General features: G+C 56.3%; 1 protein-coding gene across 1 annotated transcript in view; it reads left to right on the top strand.

Annotated features, from left to right (window-relative positions):
* The window catches only part of PRKCA (protein kinase C alpha), a 366,741-nt gene extending 353,471 nt beyond the window's left edge, over positions 1-13,270 (top strand). Inside the window, exon 17 of the mRNA XM_030837966.2 lies at positions 7,667-13,270. Coding sequence (XP_030693826.1) covers positions 7,667-7,831 — 165 coding nt within the window. The 3' untranslated portion in view covers positions 7,832-13,270. The remainder of the gene's footprint in view (positions 1-7,666) is intronic.
* The last annotated feature ends 6,297 nt before the right edge of the window (positions 13,271-19,567 follow it).

The raw sequence follows: 19,567 nt of genomic DNA, 5'->3' as shown, positions 1-19,567 counted from the left end.
CAGCGTCCTGAGCACCTCCTGCAGAAGGAAAGCTCTTCCTGTTTGCTTTTCCTGAAACCATAGAAGGCCTGCATCTTACTCCCTGCAGGCTGCCGTCAGAGGCACACGCGAGCCCGAGATCCTGAGCCAGCGTCACCCTGAATTTTGTAGGCGTTTGTCCTGATTTATTATTCATGTGAATAAAATGCCCAAGAAGAGCCTTCGCATCTCCGTTCAGCCCACCCACGAGGAATAACAGTCTCCGCAAGCGTCGGCAGCAGAGAGGCAATTGGTGCCTCCCTTTCTGGATTCTGTCCATTGGCACCAACGAGCGGAAGAGCTAGTTCACAGGCCGGCCAGAAGCGCCCCCTGTGCTGAAATGGTTATTAGAAATTAATCTACGAAGTGAACACTGAGAAGTGTATCCAGGATTGATGGGTGAGCAGAGCACTTTAGAAATAGGCCTGTCTATCTCAGGTAGGCTTTCTTGGGAAATTGCTGTCGTTATTTTATCAAAAAGAGACAGAAAAAGGAAGAGAAGGACTTTCCTCGGGTCTGCGGTGAGATGCACGGTCAGGTTCATTTTCCTGATGGCCTCAAAGCCCTTTTTCTCACAGGGTCATTAGTTTGTTTAGATAGTTTGATGATGGTTTGATTATCAAAGTTAATGCAGTATTCTCTTTAATATTTTTTATTTATTTTGAAATAATTATTAATTTCAGCCTTGCGGAAGAGTTGCAAAGGCAGTATAAAGAATTGCTGCCTACCCTTCACCCACGTTCCCTCAGTGCTACCATTTCAGCACATTCCCTGTGCCATTCTTCCTCTGCACCTCTGTGAGGGCGTGTAGGCAAGGACACACATGTACATATTTTCTTTTCTGAACCATTTGAAAGTAAGTTGCAGACTTACACCTAAATAATGCCTCTTTACACCTAAATAATTCCATGTGTATTTCCTAGAACTAAGGACATCCCATGGCACTGTATTCTTTTGATAATTGCTCTGAGAAGTTATTTGTACAGGGTAGCAGCTCTCCAGGTCACAGGAGAAGAAGACCCTGGAGTGGACGGCAGCCTCGGGTTCTCCCAGGTGGCAGGTGGGGTTCATCCTCTTGACCTTTCCGTGGAACCAACAGCAGTGGTGCTAATTAAAATCAAGATTCTCAAGGCTCAGGGAGCTTCTCTGACAACATACGGACACTAACCAGCCTTGGGAGGCTAGAATCTGCCGTATTATGATGTGCTGAGGTGGGACTTAAGCCTTGGAACCCACGTAAGAGCACCTTCTCCTTGGTTAATTGGAGGCAGGATGTCTTCCTATTCCTTGGTAGTTATGCTCCCAGACGCTTTTCTGCTTGAGAGAGAAATGGGAAGAAAGGAGGCTTTTGAATAATTATCAACATGAATAAGGAGCGCTCTCGCAAGGCTCAGGGAGCTGCCGGCGGGGAGTCACGGGGAATGCAGGCCCTGCGGGCCTCTGGCCGAGGGAATGGACCAGTCCGGTACCCATGGTCCGGAGTGAAGGCGCCGTGATGCTGGGCATGACAACAGCCACTCTTGGAAAAGCGGCCTTGAGCGCCCTGAAGCTGGCCGTGCGTGTACAGAAAGACCAGGCGGCGTGCGTGTTCTCGTTGCAGAGGGTGCAGGCCACGGCAAGCCAGAACCTTGGCCCTCAACCACACGGGGCTCTCACCTGACCATTTAGTGTGTCCGTCTTCAAAGCCGCCTCCAGGCCAGAAGTGGCCTTTCCTGAGAGGTGCTCTGAGGCGGCAGGTGAGGGGAGCCCTGTTTAATTTTGTCTGAGAAAATAGGGCCTGTCTCCAGGGAACGCTGGCAGGAGGTGAAAGAGGCCCCAGTCCCTTTTGAAAAAAATTACTGTTAAAATACAGTCTCCTTGCGGTGAAAGAGACGGCTAAGCAGTAGAGAGGACATAAAACGAACAGGCGGGGCCTCCCTCTCCCCAGGGACCACTCCCGCTGCCCACCTGACATTCCCGTAACCTTCCAGAAAGCTGTACGCGTGCATGAATCTATACACTTTGTCCCTACGTTGCTCACATGGGCGTGTGGCCTCCTTTGCGTGGGGCCCGCTCCTTTCCTTTTGTCCCCAGGCCGGGCACTGACTGTTTTCCAAATCCTCTCCTCTGCCCATTCTCCTTCTCCAGACTTTCTGCACCAAAATGCACTGGCTTCAGTGGGCGTCCAGGCCTTCGGTGAGCACATCTCCAGAACCTTGGGTGACACAAGGGTGACACAAACTAACCTCACTCCCTCCCATGACCCTTGGCGTGCGCTCCTGCTGTGCTGGCCCTGCACGGAGGCCCCCCGCCCAGCATGCTGACCTTAGGAAGGGCAGACCCCAGCTGCCGCCCGGCGGCCCAGCCCACTCGCTGGACGGTTCCCTGGTGTGGACGTGACCTCCCAGGAGGCGCCCGCTCCTTTCTGCCGCTGGTTTAACTACATGAAGAGTCAGGGATACGAGCCCACCGCTGGCCGTGTCCTCACCACCCCTCCACGGGGACCACGGCGCGGGGCTGAGGTCAGCTCCCCAGACCGGGGCTCGGGACGCGGGGACGGTTCCCCTAAGACGAGCCAGCTGCGTCTGTCTGGTCCTCGGCGCAGACGGTCCCCACCCTGCGAAGCTTCCTCTCTCCTTCGTCGCGCTGCTCACCTTTACTCTGGCTTTGTTCTGCACCCTCGTGCTCTCCCGGGGTCGGTTTGGCGTTTTGCTCTGTAACGGCAGCGTGTTCGAGCTACTCACACTCACCCTAAGTCCCGCGCCGGTGACCAGGAGGTTAATTTCTACGTCATCGAGACACCAAGGTGTAAGGCACAGGCTTGAGACCAGCACATGTGTGGTGCATTCTGGGTGGCCTCTGCCAGGTAAGAGTCACAGCCGAGAGGCCCACAGCCCGGCTCAGGCTCCGCCCCTTCCCCACGGCCCCCCGCAAAGATGCAGAGGCTGTGAGCCGACCGACCGGGCGCCACGCGGGGCTCCGGGTGGGGAGCGGCGCATCCTAGATCCCACCCGGGGCTTTGCCACACGTCTGCCATCTCGCTTTCTCCTGGATTCATTTTACTCGTCGATGATTTTACCAAATGGGTGGGAGCGTCCAGAGAACAGAGGAGTGAAGTCCTGAATCCAGAGCTACGGCAGGAGATAGACTGTTAATAGTGTTCCACTCGTCCTTGGCCTGTAATCAGTGGCCGTCTCCACGCCGGGCACGTGTGCTGCGTGTGGCGTCGTAGGTCTGTATCAGGCCTGGTCATCTAGAAAGGGTCGCACACATGCCGTCCCTCTGACCTCACAACAGCCGTGGGAGGTGGGTGTTCGCATCCCCGTCTATCTTTACAGAGAGGCACGTGCGCTGCCCAAGCCGACCCCGACTCCTGGCCTCTGATTGGGTGCTTCATCCCCACCGTACCCCGGGTCTCCGCCTGGTGTCAAGTGCGTCACCGCGAACACGGAGGCCGTCCGGTCTCGGGGATGGCCAGAGGAGCTGTCCGGGCGCACATGCTGGCCCAGCCGTGCTCGGGCCACTTCCTCCGCCCTCCCCCCCGAATCTTTGTCCCAAGCAGTCGTGGGGACCTCACGCCCCGCGGGCATCCTGGCAGCTTCAGGTGGCGAAAGGTGTGGGTGGCCTCCGGAGCTGGGGCAGCGCACACGCAGCCGTGGGGTTCTGCTCACAGCTAGCGAGTGCTGCCTTCACCTGCTGTGTCCTCAGGTGGCGGAGAGCCCCGAGGCCGTGGACACGCCAGCCTGCCTGGTGTCCCCCGCACCCCCCATTCGGTCCCCGGGCCTCTTCTGGCTGCCTCTCAGATCCAAGATGGCGCCCGAGAGCCATTTCCCGCCAAGCTGACGGCCCCGGGGAGACTGGCTCACAGGTGGCCGGGAGACTCTTCTCTACCGTAAAAGACAATAGCTGGTTAAAGCCATTGTCTGTCTTTTCCCCAGGGACCCAAAGGGCCCTGAGTTTAATTATCCCGCGCAGTGGGTGGTGGCGGCGCGGGTGGTGGCATGAGGACAGTTGCATTTTTTGCACAAACGTCTTGGAAGACAAGTAGTTCAAGATCTTCTCCAATTTGACCTAAAGGAGGCTATTTCTGGCCTGATTTCGCTGAGTTGCGGAGCGCTCATTTTTAAAGCACCGGGAGACCCTCTGTGGTGGAAAAGTAAGTGCTGACTGTCATCGAGCCAAACCCGTAAAAGCAGCCGAGCTGCCCGCGCCCCTTGGGGGCGGGTCTTCCGTCCGGTGTGATCCCCCTCGGGGTCAGATACCCTCCTGAGCCTTGGACCTCAGCTCATCCTCAGACCCCGCCTTCAGCTCTTCCAGACGCGGCCCCCCACGGCTTGCCGAGAGCCTCTCACAGCCACAGAGCTTTCATTCTCTGCCGCCGCCTGCCCGCTCGGGGTTGGGTTGACCCGGTCTCCGCCATCCCCCTTGGCCCCCGCCAGCAGCATGGTCACGGCACGCAGCTTACATGCCGAGGATTTCCGTCCGCGCGTCACCACCCCGGGCTTCACAAGCTGCGCAGCCTTTTAGGAGGAGCCTCCTCTGGACACGGCTTCAGAACTTCCCGTCCTCAGGCATCATCCCATCCCCAGGCTCCTCCGTGTTGATGGTCACGTGGTCCCCCTTCTGAGACCTTGGGATCTCTTCGTTTACTTTGTTTTTTATTTTTCTTTGGCGGTGGAGAAATTCTCGTTGGAAGGTGATCTGCGAGTACTCTGCAGGAGGTGCTCAGGGGAAGGTGTCAGTCTTTCCTTTGAGCCTTGTGGTTGCACAGAGGCTGTGTGATGTGTTCACAGGACAGACGGACGGGCCTGGAGCTGGAAGGACGGGTCTCCAGCTAGCGGAGGAGAGAGAATTCACCATGTCGCCGTCCTCTTCCTCTTAGGGACTTCTCCTTTTATTTTTCTTCCCAGAAATTGCTTCTCGCTCACCTTTGCGTAGTCAGTGAATACCAGGAATCAGTGAAGGAAGTAAGCTCTTCCTAAGGAAGCACACGTGCCAGCTGCTGGGAGCACCCAGAATAGATTTGCTTGAAACCTTCCAGGCAGTGGGTGTTGATTAATCGGAGTCCCGAAGGATGTTCTGCTCACAGCCGAGTCCCCCGAGGCTGTAACACTTGCGTACGAGACTCCTGCCCTGAGCGTCTGCAGCTTCTCCGTTCCCTGCTCTCAGATCTGGCTGGCTTGCCTGGTTCCCTTGTTTGGCCTCCACCTTTGCCCTCACACTGACCTTGGGACCCACCGAGCCTTGCTTCGCGGTTGGAATATTCCAGGTTCCTCAGCCACAGCCCTGTGGACCTCGGGGCCAACACCTCTTTGCGGTTACCCACCCCGGTCATGACAACCAAAGAAGAGTTCAGACGTTGCCAGATGTCTGCAGGGCGGGGGCAAAACCTTCCCTGGATGAGGACCACCGGTGTCTCCGAAGCAGGGCTCTTTCTTCTCTGTTGTCATCTTCACAGCGGCGTCTGGCCGCGGTGCTCTGTGGACGTTGGTTGCTGTTGGTTGGTTTCACTGACGTATCGAGTGCAGACCCTTGATTAATTCTTGGGGAGAAACGTCGTGCCCTTTCTCCCTTGAAGAGTCCTTCGACTGGCTCACGGTGGCCTGTGCACGTAGAGGGGTGCAGGCCGCAGGCCCTGCTTCTGCTGACCTTTGCCCCAGAGGCACTTCGTGCTCCTTGGGAAGGCGGAGTGTGAAGGGAAGGCCCCACCGCCCCTCGTGCAGGTGGCAGGGCCCGAGGCATGGGCAGGACCTGCAGCATGGCCCCCGCAGAGTGACTGGAGGGGCCCCGACAAGCCCCCCACTCGTTCGCCCACGTACCACCCAGCAGTCACTGGTCTGAACTCGCCTCCAGTTAAAAAGCAGGGGTCGCTTACGATAATAAAAACCACCCCAGAGGGCTTCCCCGGTGGCGCAAGTGGTTGAGAATCCGCCTGCCAATGCAGGGGACACGGGTTTGATCCCTGGTCCGGGAAGATTCCACATGCCGCGGAGCAGCTAAGCTGGTGTGCCACGACTACTGAGCCTGTGCTCTAGAGCCCGCGAGCCACAACTACTGAGCCCGTGTGCCGCAACTACTGAAGCCCACACGCCTAGATCCCGTGCTCCACAGAGAGAGAAGCCACTGCAATGAGAGGCCTGCGCGCCGCAACAAAGATTAATCCCCGCTCGCTGCAACTAGAGAAAGCCCGCACACAGCAACGAAGACCCAACACAGCCAAAAATAAATAAATAAATAAAATAAAATAAAATAAAATAAAATAAAATCAATAAAAACCACCCCAGAAAGGAAAGGCCTCAGTTAGGAAGACCTTAACCTTGAATTTATGGCGTGCTTTCCACCAAGACATGTTATTTGATAGGAGGGCGGGGAAAGTATAACGAAGCTAGATTCTCGAGGAGAGCTTCTAGACGATGGGGAGGAGCTGTGACGGAGGAGGTGAGAAAGTGCGGCCCGAGACTCAGCTGTCATCACAGAAGCAGCAGCAGCAGGTGTCGTGCGCTCCCGCACGTGCTGGGCTCTGTGTGAAACACTGTACGCTCAACCTTCGTGGCAGCCCAGGAGGGGGCCCCAGCTGTTCTCCCCACTTTACAGATGAAGAGAAGGGGTGGACCCCGCCTCGCAGCCTACCTAGAGCCGTGCTCTGTTAAAGGTGCAGGACGCCTTAGGCCAGCTCAGTCAATTCACGCTGCCCCGTAGTACCGGCCGGGGATGGGGCAGGGGATGGGTCACCGTGTCTGCAGAACACCTCCCAGAACTGTCTCAGCATCACCTGGGATCCTGGGACTCCAGCATGCCACAGCCTTCCGGTGGCTGGGAAAGCGACGGGACACCCCTTCCTCTTGTGCGGGGCCAGCCTCCCAAAGCAGCGCTGCTTACGCGGCTGGGATTCCAGACCGGCCCCCACCCCTCCTCCAGGGCAGCTCTGCCCGCAGCCCATCTTCACGAAGTGCCCTGGTGGACCCAGGTGGAGAGGAGTGAGTGTCCAGGACGGAGACTGCCTTCTCGGGGCACCAGCACAAACCTGATCCAGACCGAAGCCACCAGCGAGGCCTGCCACGGCGACCTGTCCGCCGGTTGACAGACGTACCTAGACCGCCGAGCCCAGGCAGGAACGGCCCAGCCTTGCCACTACGCTGACCCCTTCCTGGTTGAAGATTAATTTCGGGGCTGAGATTCTAGAACCTCCCAGTTGGAAGACAAGAATAACACAGCTTTTACTGTATTACAGACAGGCTTGCAAAGAACCAGACGTGGGACAGTATCCCAACCTCTCAGTTCAGGGGCCACTGCCCTCATTTCCACCCACATCCCAGCCGTTCAGCGTGGACGCGTGCCTGCCGGCCCCGCGCGTGCGGCCTCGTGCTCGTGGCTCCGTGACGGGACGAGAAATAAAAGAGGCCGTGGCCTCACTGGCGCCTTCCCGGCAACACGGCCCTCCCGCCTGGGGTGTCCGTCCCGAGGCTGCTGGGTGGTTTACAGCTGAGTGGCTCTCTCTGTTCGCTCTGCCTCGCTTTCGAATCCCGTTGGCCTGCAAATCCTCCAAAACTCGTCCTGCCCAGCCAGCCCTGATGCCCTGGCCACGCTCCTCCCCGCAGAGGCCCAGAGAGCTGCTGCCTGGGCTCTAATAACCTACTGACCGCTCCTTCTTTTTCTTTTCTCTCCACAGTGCGGCAAAGGAGCAGAAAACTTCGACAAGTTCTTCACGCGAGGGCAGCCTGTCTTAACGCCACCCGATCAGCTGGTCATCGCTAACATCGACCAGTCTGATTTTGAAGGGTTCTCATATGTCAACCCCCAGTTCGTGCACCCCATCCTACAGAGCACAGTATGAAACTCAGCACCGAGAACAGGCGCCTCCCCAGCCCCTGCCCCCTGCCCCCAGCCATGGGAAATGATCCTCAGCTCTAAAGTTTGAAGGCCACCGCCTTGTTTCCAGGGGAGGCCTGAGAACTGTAGGGTTATTAGTCCAAACGTGATCAGCTGTTCAGGGTCTCTCGCAACCAAGAGCATCATCTTAGCGGCAGATGGCGTCATGCACAGCATCCAGTTTAATTGTGTAGAGGTCGCATCTGGCGGTAGGTTAACCCTTCCTGGAAGGCAAACAGACTCTACCCCCCCCCCTTTTTTTGGGTACAATTTGACATGTTTTCCAGACCCTCTGTTGATTTTCACCATCCGGATCCCCCAACCAGACATGTTCAAAGGAACCCGCCCCAGTCCAGGGAGCCGGAAACATCTCCGCCCAAGACATCTTTGGAGTAAAAGAACGGGGAGCCCAGAGAGTGAGCAAGGTGGGACCCGGGGGAGGTGGGATTGGGGCTTCAGAGGACCCACTGCTGGTGTTCTCTGCCTCGATGGAAACGGTCCCTAGGGCCCAAGAGGCCGGGAGGAATCTGGTCCCATCTGCAAGCTCACTGTTCCCAGAGGTTGACAGTCGTAACCCACTCACAGTTACGGTCCAGCAGTTACCAGTTTAGAAACAGAGGAAGAAGACCTCAGATGAGTGTTGGGGGCATCTGTCATCTCGTATCCTACTGGCTGATGACTGTCTTGATACTTGCATTTCTTTTTAAGAGGCCAAATCTTCTAAGGACTCCGCTAAGCGAGCATGTGAAGTCATTTCAGATCAAGGGTAGGTCAGTGCGCGTGTGATGTTCATTTTAATCTCTGGGAGATTCTTCTGGATCCAGGGTGCCACCCGCGATCATGCCACTACTCACAAGTGTTAGCCAAGCCCCCTCACACCGACACTTCGCTGCCTACTTCCTAAGAAGCCGGAGCGCACACCTCCCACCCCTTTTGTACTTATTTATTTAATAGGCTGCGGTGTTTACGAGAGTACGATGTACAGTAAGTTAATCCAAGTGTTGAGTGTAACTTCAGCCCCTAGAATTGATTCCCCTCCCGTCTCCAGCCCTCGACACCCTCTTGGGATGAACAGTACGGTTTTGGTCCCCATTTCCGGTTCATGTTGAGTGACACACCTGAAGCTGTAGAACAGGAAACCTGGATGCGTAGCAGCTCAGAGAGGTTTTATTGCTAGAAGGATTTCAAAATGTTTTGCAAAGGCATCATGCAATGAATTTTGCATGTTTAGAATAAACCTTAATAACAAGTGAATCTATGTTATTGATATAATCGTATCAAGTACACAGAGTACTATAATAATTTTATAAGACACAACCGTGCTACGACTGTGACGGCTCCGGTTTCTAGTCTGCTTTTCTGATTAAGTGTTAGCTTCTTTTTGTGCCGCTGTGCTTCCTCTTCCCCACGCCGACTCCGTGCGTACCCTGCATTGGCACTGTGTCGGGCGTACTGACTTTTTATTGCAGTAGATCTGATTTCGAAGGTGAATGGCTACTTTGCATGATCAATTAGGCTTACATACACATATACATAAAAATATTCGATTCTACCTGCAAACGAAAGTTTCGTCGGGGGTGTGGGGTTACTGTCGAGGTGAGACTCCTCTTAGCCTCTGAGCCCTGTCGCCTTCGTCACGCTTCCTCCTGTGGTAGCAGGAGATGTTCAGCTCCCGTGCCCCCAGAACGTTCGTGCAGGTGTGGTGTCGTCACGGCCCACGGGCTGCACTTTGCTCGGTCAGTTCTTCCCTTCAGCCTTGTTGCTGCTGGAGACTCGGGGTAGGAGGGACGGGAGGATGCCCTTCCTGACGTGGGTGTGCAGATGCCCCGGAAGCGTGCCGTCCATCTCACCGTCCTCGGCACGCTCCGCCGTCCGCTACCGCACGTGCAGACGTGGTGAGCACAGCCAGGCCCCGGAGCCGTCAGCAGACGCCCTGGGGGGGCTGCAGATGCTCTCCCAGGTGTTGCTAGAAGCGGCCTTCCCTGTCTTGTGAGGAGCACTTCCGTGGGACGCAGCATCGCAGTGCGGGGTCCTCAGGGGAGCCGGTCAGAAAGAGCGGGAAGAACGTTTCCGAGGGACGTGGTTGTCAGTCCTTACAGGGGCTGCTCTGTGCCCCGTTCCCCAGAAGCGTGTCCCAGCGAAGCGGCTTCTCACTTTGACTCTCTGGCTGTTTGCCTGAATTCCAGCTGCCACACGACCGCTGAGGGGTCTTAGGGGTGAGAGGCCTCGGCCATCCTGGGAAGCCTTGACTGGAGGAACAGACGGGGTAGGGAACAGGTTAGACCAGAAAAGAGCAAATTCTTCCGCCACCTCTTATGGACCGTAGACTCAAGGGCTCCAGAGGGGCCCCGGCTGCGGCGCTGTGGCCCCATGGGTCCGTGCACGTCCGGGGGCCGCATCTTCCCCAGGTGCACCTCGTTTGGTCTGATAGAAAAGGGACCCAAGTATAGAAAGAGCCTAAGAAGCAGAAGGGCCGGTCACCCTGCCCCGGAACGGAGCAGCAGCAGGACGGCAGATCCCCAGCTACGCCCCAGCGGGGAGGAATGTCCCAGCAAGGAGCCCGCGGGGTTGAACCACGTGTTCCCAGCCTCTCGCTGCCTGCTCACGCTGAGCCCCGGGCAGGTCACGCTGTCCTTCACACAGCCGACACGTTTCCAAATTATTCATCTTTCTCTAGGAAACATCCCAGCTGGTTTTTATCCTTTCTGAGTGTGTGGCAAAGTTTTAAAGGAAATACCGTGTCTGGGGGGCCCTGTACTCTGCGTGAGGGACTGCAGGCTTGAGGACAAACTTGGGGGGGAAACAGTAGAAGCTCCAGTGCCAGCGACGTGCTACCGTGATGGGGCGTGTTGGTGCGTCGCCATGTCCCGGATGTAGATAGAAGCTGATGCTTTTAAAAACTCTGAGCAACCCAGGACAGTTCTGCTGAAAGCACACGTCACGTTGGTAACCGTCAGCAGAATGGATTGATAAAGGTCTGTGGCTTTATCCCCCTTCGTGGAGGCCACGTAAAGTAAAGCCACAGGGAAGGGGCCGCCGCTTCCAAGGGGCTGGGATAACAAGGAGGCCCGGAAGGGCCCGAGAAGGGTCAGCCCCTGTGTCGCTGGGGCCCATGGAGGTTCAGGCCCGCAGGGGAATCCAGCTCGAGCTGGGTCCCCCGCCAGACGCTGTGACGCGAAAGGCCGCGCAGATCGGTCCCGTGACCTTCCCCTGGGAGGCGGCCGCTCCGAGGCTGCGGCCAGGTGCGCTGGCGGCCCTCCTCTGGGCATCGCCTGCAGACCCACGAGGGGTTTGGGTTGAAGGAAGAATATGGGGTGCGCAGCCCGCAGAGGTGAATGGGAAGTTCGCTCGAGGCTGGAATGATTTAGGAGGTCGGTAGGAGACCCCGGGAACCGAGCGACGGCTCTCCGTCACGTCTACTGCTGTTTTGTTCACGTTCACGCAGAGCCTCTGCCTTGTCGTGTCTTCGGAGATGGTTAGGCCTCTTCTATCAGGATTTTGGGAGAAAGCCAGAGGGTTAAGAGATGTCCGGAAACTTGGTCTGAGACGGTCAGCTAGGAGAGCGTGAGGACCCTGATTAACGCGATTCAGCGAACGATTGTCGAGCCCCTCTGAGCCACGGTCCTTAGCCGCGGTCGGCAGGGAGTTTAGGGAGGAGTGGGTTTGGGTGCGGAAGGGCTGGCGGACGCTTGCAGCAGGAGGAAGCCGGCAGGGAGGGAGGGGCGCTGCGGTCCCCGAGGCTGAGCCGCGGGTGGTTTCCGGTGCGGCTGCTGGCCCTCCTCCGCCAGCATCTCCCAAGCGCCAGCAGCGTCCTCCCTGCCCCCTCGAAGAGGCTCCCGGTTCTCTGGGCGGGGCTGAAGCATCCAGCAGGTGGGTTCGCACCCACTTTTCCCCTGTGACTTCCTGTAGCTGGGGGTCCGGCGAGAGGGGAGCGGGGACAGAGCAAAAGCAACTAACACTGCAGGTCCCCCCCCACCTCCCCGAGTCCACGTAGCAGGAGGGATTTGAGTGTGTTGCCGGCGTTTGTTTGCTCAGCGCTGAAGGGAGGACAAAGTGAGGGTCTTGTGTCTGTAAAAGCCTCAGAAAGGAAACACCATCTGACAGTCATTTTCTCACCTTGGTCTTGTGAAGTCGCCTATCTCTTGTACCATTTCCTGCTTCTCTAAGCCCAGCAGGGGCAGCACTGAAGAGTCACGATCGATCGTGAACCTGACGCGGGGCAGCGACCCGGAGACGAAGGCTCTCAGCGTCGCGGGGACAGGGAAGGCCTGACGGTCACAGGAAGCGGAAGGCGTCCTCGCTGTTCGTGACCACACCCTAATTTGACAGGGAGCGTTGGGAAATGTTTTTAAAACCTTTTCCTTGAGTTACTTGGGTTACATTTTATGAAATATACTGACTGTCAACGGTTCTGTCATTTCCCGTGTGGGCTGATGCAGCACATCTAGGGAATGCTGTATATTTCTGTTGTTAGAAAGGTTACCTGCGTTACACGTGGGTGAAGGCAGCCGCGTAGAAATGGTGTTGGCCACAATTCTGTTAATCCGATAATGTCAGGGGCTCGTCAGGAGGGTGAAGGGCGGAATGACCAGGACCTCAGCGCCGCTGATGTGTGTGATCGGCTGTCCGTTAATAACGGTGTAGGTCCAACTCAGTCATCAAACAGCCTTAAAATGACCCACACTAAGGCCCACACGTTCCAAAGACTTTTTTGAAACCTTATGGAAGAAATTAATCTGTTAATTCCAACAGAACATCTGAATATACTGGGCTATTTGTACTTTTTTATAGAGAACTTTATTAACTCAATTCTTCCTTAGAAATGAGTTTTTAAAATAAAACTACTGACAGTTTCATAAGATTCCAATCACACGGAGCCTGTAGGAGGACTCAGCTGGGGTCAGCTAGAGCGCCCCTGTCCTGCAGTCCCACTGCGGGATTTTCCCATCCAGTGGGGTATGGAGTCCTCATCACAATGACTGGAAGTCCAGGTGGAACACGTTAGCAGAATGACGCCCTCCGTGTTTTTAATGAGACACTGGGGACAACTGTCTAAAGTCTAGAAACTTTGGGACCGCGGGAAAGATGGCTTCATTGTCCCCTTTCCAGATGCAGCTCTGGGACAGCTTTCCCATTTCCTTGCCCTGTGAGGCTCTGCGACCACCTTTTGGCATGGGGATGGGGGGCGCCTCCTCAGCTCTGTCTCCTGCCCCCACGGGCCCCCAGGTCTCGCATATATGGTGAAAGTTCAGGGATGCCCTGCGAGAACCTGGTCCCTGGGCGACTCAGAACTACCCCGACATCCCCAAGAAAGAAGGGCAGATGCGCCCATTGGCATCATCTCTAGTGAGTAGACGGGACCCTACTTGTCAAGGCTAATTTATAAGAACCTTTTTTTCTAAAAGAAGACAAAAGGTGGCTTTGCATTTTCTGATCAAACAGCTCTGTCTTTGCCCCTCTGCTTCACTTTAGGAGTATTTATTCCTGTGATTGTTGGTAGATTCTTGGTGATACTCTTCCTGGAAAACTGTGATTCTTTTCTTGAGGGGGTTAGTGGACCATTCAGAATCATCCGTGAAGGCTGTTTTCCTTTTGAGTGTAAAAATTCGCCTCATGTCTCTTCTCTTAGGGTCTTTTCGAATGTCTTTTGTAGATGGTCAGAAACATTTGGAATCACTGCCTTGCTGCATGAATTTGGGGGAAGGGTGGGCTGAAGGACAAGCCGTGTTTAAAGCATCCTTGAAAAGGAGCCTATATCAGACCCCAAATGTGTGTGGAGGAGGGAGAGGAAGAGACGGAGGTTGCAGTGTTCCCTTCTGTCAAGCACCTGCTGGCAGAACGTAGAGGCCGTTCAGCTGTCAGGTCCCACTGGGTTTATCGCAGGTGAAACGGATGTACAATTCCTGCATTGCTCTAGTTCCATAACCTCTAAGCTTTGTTTGCATGACACGCTTTGTTAGATACATTAACTGTAGTTTGGAAGCAAGTGTGTATGAATAAAGATAATGACCATTCCTTCGTGTCCCCGGTCTCATTTGCATCCCTCTGTGGCATCACAATGAGTTTTCCTCGTGTTCACCTGGCGAGTGTAGCATTTCAGTCTGGGTGCACCCTGTGGACGCTGCTGTCTTTTCACCTGTGTCGTGTGTGCCTCTCCATTTAGGGTCACTGTCTTTATTTCCTAAAATACTTCCTGCTTTGAATTGAAACCCAAACAGTTACGGGGATAAAAATAGTGGCAGGTCATTTAGTCTTTCATTTACGGAGGCCAGGGCTCGTGCCAGCTGGGGAACAGTGCAGACGGGAAGGTTGGCGTGGCCCCCGCCTGCCAGGTCCCTGCACCCCGAAACTGCACAGGACACACAGCAGCTGGTGAGGATGTCGTCCCAAGACAGAGACCCACCCTGGAAGAAGGGCTCCAGAAGGAATTCAAATCTTGGGAATTTTTCTCCAGAAACAGACGTTTCCCACGCATCCTGTCGGCTGCACTGTGCGCTCAGCTTCAGGACTCCCCGCGTTCAGCGTCAGCAGCCTTCACCCTGTACTTACTCACGGGTGAAAAACGGGGGGAAATCTTCACATGTGAAACAGGTAGCCTTCCAAAACACCCAGTGTCTTAAAACTCAACACTCCCGAGGAGATTAGCCTCAAAAAGAATTAAAGACCAAGAAAACAAAACGAAACAAGCAAATCACTACTTCTGGAAGCCGCGGCGGTCTTGGCTCGCGCGCTCACCTCCTTCTGGGGGGCTGCTCCCCACTCTCGCTCTCGGGGTCATCCGATCCCGGCCTCTCCCGACCGGCTCTGCCCTGTGGTCCCTTCCTCAAGGTCCTGCCCCAGTCTGCTCACTAGATGACCCAAGTGCCAGTGTCCACGGGGCTAACGTCCCGTCCGCAAGCTGCTGTATTCCCCCTGCATCTCCCGAAAGGTCAGGATCTTCCCGCTGCCGGTTTAGATGAGGAACAGCAAGGAGCACGTCTAGGGCCCTGGGAGCGGCGAGTGGTCGCTGGCTTCTGGGCTGGCCCAGGCTTCGCTCGGGGCTGGTTGCTCGCACAGGCACGCGCGGCTCATGGCTGCTACTCCGCTGCCTGGCAAAGAGGCCATGTGGAGGGCGGCTTAAAACGGCTTTTCAGCCTCTGCCCTCGCTCCCACCAGGTGCTGTTTTATTTTCCGTGCGTCAGGCCCAGCCCCGCGCTCTCTTTCCCTTTGGCTGCAATGCGGGATGGAGCGCGTGCATCCGGCACAGAGCAGGGCAGCGTCCTCGGAGCAGCTGGCCACAGGGAGGGCCTGGCTCAGCCCACCGCGATTCACCCCGCAGGGCAACCCCAAGGCCCAGCAAGATCAGGTGGGCAGGTCCTCCTGGCGCCACAGAGGACTAGGGGGTGGCCTGAACACCAGGAGGTCAGGACTGATGCATCATTAAGCTCGAGATCGCGGCTCCCGGCTGCCCGGGAAGCCTGTCCCCGGCCCCCCAGACACACACGCCTGGTACCTACGACCCAGGTGGGGCTCTGGCTGGGCTGGCAGCTCACGGCTGAGCCAACTCAGAGGGTCGCTCAGCTTGACGTGGCCCCCGTTGCTCCTCCCTGTCCCCCCCGTGGCTCCTCCCTGTCCCCCGTGGCTCCTCCCCTCCCCTCGTGGCTCCTCCCCTTCCCCCTCATGGCTCCTCTCGTCCCCCCCATGGCTCCTCCCCGTCCCCTGTGGCTCCTCCCGTCCCCCCGTGGCTCCTCCTCTCCCCCCGTGGCTCCTCCCCTTCCCCCTCATGGCTCCTCTCGTCCCCCCCGTGGCTCCTCCCCTTCCCCGTGCCTCCTCCCCCGTCCCCCTCGTGCCCCATCCCATCCTCGCGTGGGCCTGGCGCCCGTGGCCACCTCCTCTGGTGCATCCACGCCCGTGAGCTTCTCCCCTGCTTCACCCTGCGTCTCCTACCCCAGGAGAGGCAGCCCAGGGGCGGTTGAGAGCAAAGCTCTGTAGCCATCCTGCTGGCCTCCCCCCGGTGGTAGCTGCTCGATCGGGGCCGAGTTGTTTGTGTCTCCCGGGGCCTCAGTTTCCTCGCGTGCAAAAGGCGCTGCTTATGACGGTGCGGCCCCATCGGGCCGAGGGTCTGTGTGGAGCGTCTCCCGCAATGGACGCCAGCTTTCACGACCCGGTGGGAGCCCCGGCGCGAGGCCCCCAAGACCAAGCCGGGCCAGGGCTGCAGCAAGAGCACGGCTTCTTCTCTCCTTCAGCCCTTTTTGAGAAACGGGGCCGCGTGCCAGCTGATCGGGGGGTCCCCGGTGGGAAGGTCATCACTGAGCCAACCTCGGCCTCCAGGAGCAGGGCTGATGGGGGCGTGTGCCTGGATGTTCTGTAAACAGGACTTGGGTCCTCGCGAGAAGGGGCGGCTGAGCCGCGAGGGAGGGAGACTGAGGGGCACTGACGAGCCTTGAGGCACCCTGGGCTCAGCAGCCCCCCGTCCCGCTCTGCGCGGGAGGAGGGAGGGAGGGGCCCACGCCGGCGTGAGCAGCGAACGGCTGTTGAAAGAGACAGAGTGAAAGCGTAACCCCCCGGGGGACCCGAGCCTGTGTCGCTCTGGCTTCAGAGGCTCCCCGTCCCTCTGCCCCTCTGTCCCTGCCCTGAAATGGTGGGCAGTGCGCCTTGCGGTGGCAGGGGCTTCTCTGATTGTCCTGTGTCCGGTACCAGCCTGTGTCCAGCTCTGCCCACTTACATCCAGTCCACCAGCAAGACCTGCTGGGTCTACCCTAAAGCCGTGGTTCGCTACTGGGGGCAATTTTGCCCCCTGGGCAGACGTTTGGCCATGTGTTGAGACATTTTTGGTTGTCACAGCTGGAGAGAGGGGCTACTGGCGTCTAGTAGGTAAAAGCCAAAGGCCAGGGATGGTACTAAACGTTCTACAACACACAGGGCAGCCCTCACAGCAGAGGATGATCTAGCCCCAAACGGCAGCAGTGCTGCTGCCGAGAACCTTGCCCTGAAACAGGCCCCCGGGCCGTCCACTTCCACCCATGTCCACCGGTCTCCCCGCCTGGCTCCTGAGGCTGCCCTTGACCCCCGCCCCATGGCCCTCTGTGCATCAGCCAGCGTGACCTTGTCTGAGCAGGTCCTTTACCTGCTTAAAGCCCTCCAGTGGCTTCCCATGATCCTTAGAATAAACGCAAACTTTCACACTACCCACCAGCCTCATACAATCTGGCTCGTGGCACGTGAATTCAATGGGTAGGAGGTAAGCTCAGAAAAGTGCTGGCTTGATTATTCACTCCTGTGTGTGTGTGTGTGTGTGTGTGTGTGTGTGTGTGTGTGTGTGTGCCCTTTCCCATCAGAATATAAGCTCTACAAGAAAACCGAGCTGGTCCATCCCGTTCGCTGCGGGATCCCAGCACCTAGAACAGTACTTCACACATAGTAGGGCTCCAAAAAATGTTTGTTGCATGAATAAATGAGTGAATGGAAGCCAAGACTGCTCTGAGCCTGGCAAGTTGTGACCCAAAGCGTAACCGTGTCATGGCCCGTGCGCTCGAGGTGTTCGCAGGCTGATTAAGGAGACAAGACGTGCATGCGAGAATCAATTCAGGACCAGCTCTCAGCGCTCTTCGCGAGCCGAGGAAACCCAAGCTATCAGTCTGTGCCACCAGCCAGCACCTAGAGGCACTGCTGCTGCGGTTACACTTGGGCGATTGTTGACGGCCCTGAGCTTTCTCTTCTCCAGCCTGTTGTGTGCTCTGGGGTGAAATCCTGGCTCAGCTGAAACGCTAACACACACGGGCAAAGGCGACAGCCCACCTCCTGGGCGGGGAGCAGAGCGGAGCCTGCGGGGATGTGCAAGCAGTGCTTTGGCTCTAAGAAAGCAGAACAGGATGTCTCCCTGAGATGCTTTTTTTAAGAAGCCAATTCAATAAATACATTGCAGAGAGGCCTATTCTAGGCAGGAGAGGGGTAAATACAATTTGGTTCTAAAGAACAGGAAGAGCTAGTGGTGGACTCAACAGACGGAGGGAAAAGGCAAAAAATAAAAGTACACACACGCACACACGCACACACTGAGGAGTACCAAAGGCACGCCAGGCACTCTTCTGGTTACCTTAAGTGCATTTTTTAAAGCCCACAATGACTCCTTGAGGTAGGTCCTATCTACTGTGCCCATCTTACAGAAGAGGAAAGCAAAGTCCAGAGAGATTAAAGAACAATTCCCGGTGAGCAACGCCCAGCAGACCTAGCGAAATGGAAGAGCAGAGATGTGAGCCATGCTGGGGGCCTTCCTGGAGGAGGGGGTGGGAGGCTGTGGTCTGATGGAGGAAAGGATGGGTGGGAGGGGTCAAAACCACACGGAAATCAGTAAACAGGTGGGAGGGGAAGGACTGACTCGTATCCAGTGCTCGCTGCGTAATTCCCACGTAATCATCTCGTTTAATCCCCATGGCACGCCTGCAGAATAGAAGCCGTTGTTCACACCTTACAGATGGGGAAACTGAGGCCCAGGTTAATTAACTGGTTTCCAGTTCTATAACTCCTAAGCATCACAGCGAGGCTTCTCTGTCCTTTCTGACCTTGAACACTTAGGGCACCAAAGAGGCAGCCTGGCTGGGGTGTGCGGGACCTTCCCGGGGGCCTTCTCCCCTTACGGCTTCCTGCAAAGCCCACCCCATCACCAAGGGAAGTTTTCTTTTCTCATCTGACTCTGATGCCTATGAGACCAGAGGCCCTTCTGTAAGTGTTTCTGGAAGCCTCTCTCCCACCTTCATCTGATTTTTTTTTTTTTTTTTTTTTTGAGCTGTCTGGGTGTGGGTAGAGAGAGAAAAATAGCACTGTGGTTCTCAAAACCCAGCAGGTCCCTTTGCAGCCGCCCCACCTGGCTGGCTGTCACCTGGAGAAGCCCCAGAGGAAGGAGCAAGCTGGCAGGCGGGGGGGCTGCCTCTGGGGTCACCCTCCCCCCACAGGACAACCCTGGTGTTGAGACCTCCCAGCGGTCAGAAACAAATGGAAGTAGTGAGTGCAGGTGACCCGCAGGGCGTGTGGGAGGGAGAGTCAAGGCTGGCCGGGCGGGTCAGCACCAGCTAGTGGCCAGAGACCTTGTCAACAGGGAAGAGCTGATTTCTTTGGCAAAGGGCAGCCCAGGGAGGAAAGGTTGGACTTGGGGTGGGGGTGGGGCAGAATACTCTGTGGGTGTTTGTACTTTCTGGAAAATTTACCAAAATAACACCTGATTCTTGTAGCTAATACAGATAGGAGAAGGAAAACCTCCCCATCCCAAGATAACCACTGTCATACTTAAAATGCTTGATAGGGGCTTCCCTGGTGGCACAGTGGTTAAGAATCCACCTGCCAATGCAGGGGACGCGGGTTCGAGCCCTGGTCCAGGAAGATCCCACATGCCGTGGAGCAGTGAAGCCTGTGCGCCACAACTGCTGAGCCTGTGCTCTAGAGCCCACGAGCCACAACTACTGAGCCCGCACGCCTAGAGCCTGTGCTTTGCAACAAGAGAAGCCACTGCAATGAGAAGCCCGCGCACCGCAACAAAGAGTAGCCCCCGCTCGCTGCAACTAGAGAAAGCCTGTGCGCAGCAAGGAAGACCCAACGTGGCCAAAAATAAATAAAATTTAAAAAACAAAAAAATTCTTGATAATTTGCTCATTTCACTTAATTATTATTAATTATTTTGTTACATTTTCATAACGGGGACAGTGAAGTTCTCATATCAAACTTACCG

This window comes from Globicephala melas, chromosome 20 (genome assembly GCF_963455315.2).
Source record: "Globicephala melas chromosome 20, mGloMel1.2, whole genome shotgun sequence".
Classification (NCBI taxonomy): domain Eukaryota; kingdom Metazoa; phylum Chordata; class Mammalia; order Artiodactyla; family Delphinidae; genus Globicephala; species Globicephala melas.
The sequence above is the reverse complement of the archived record's forward strand: the minus strand, read 5'-3'. Positions and strand labels throughout refer to the sequence as shown.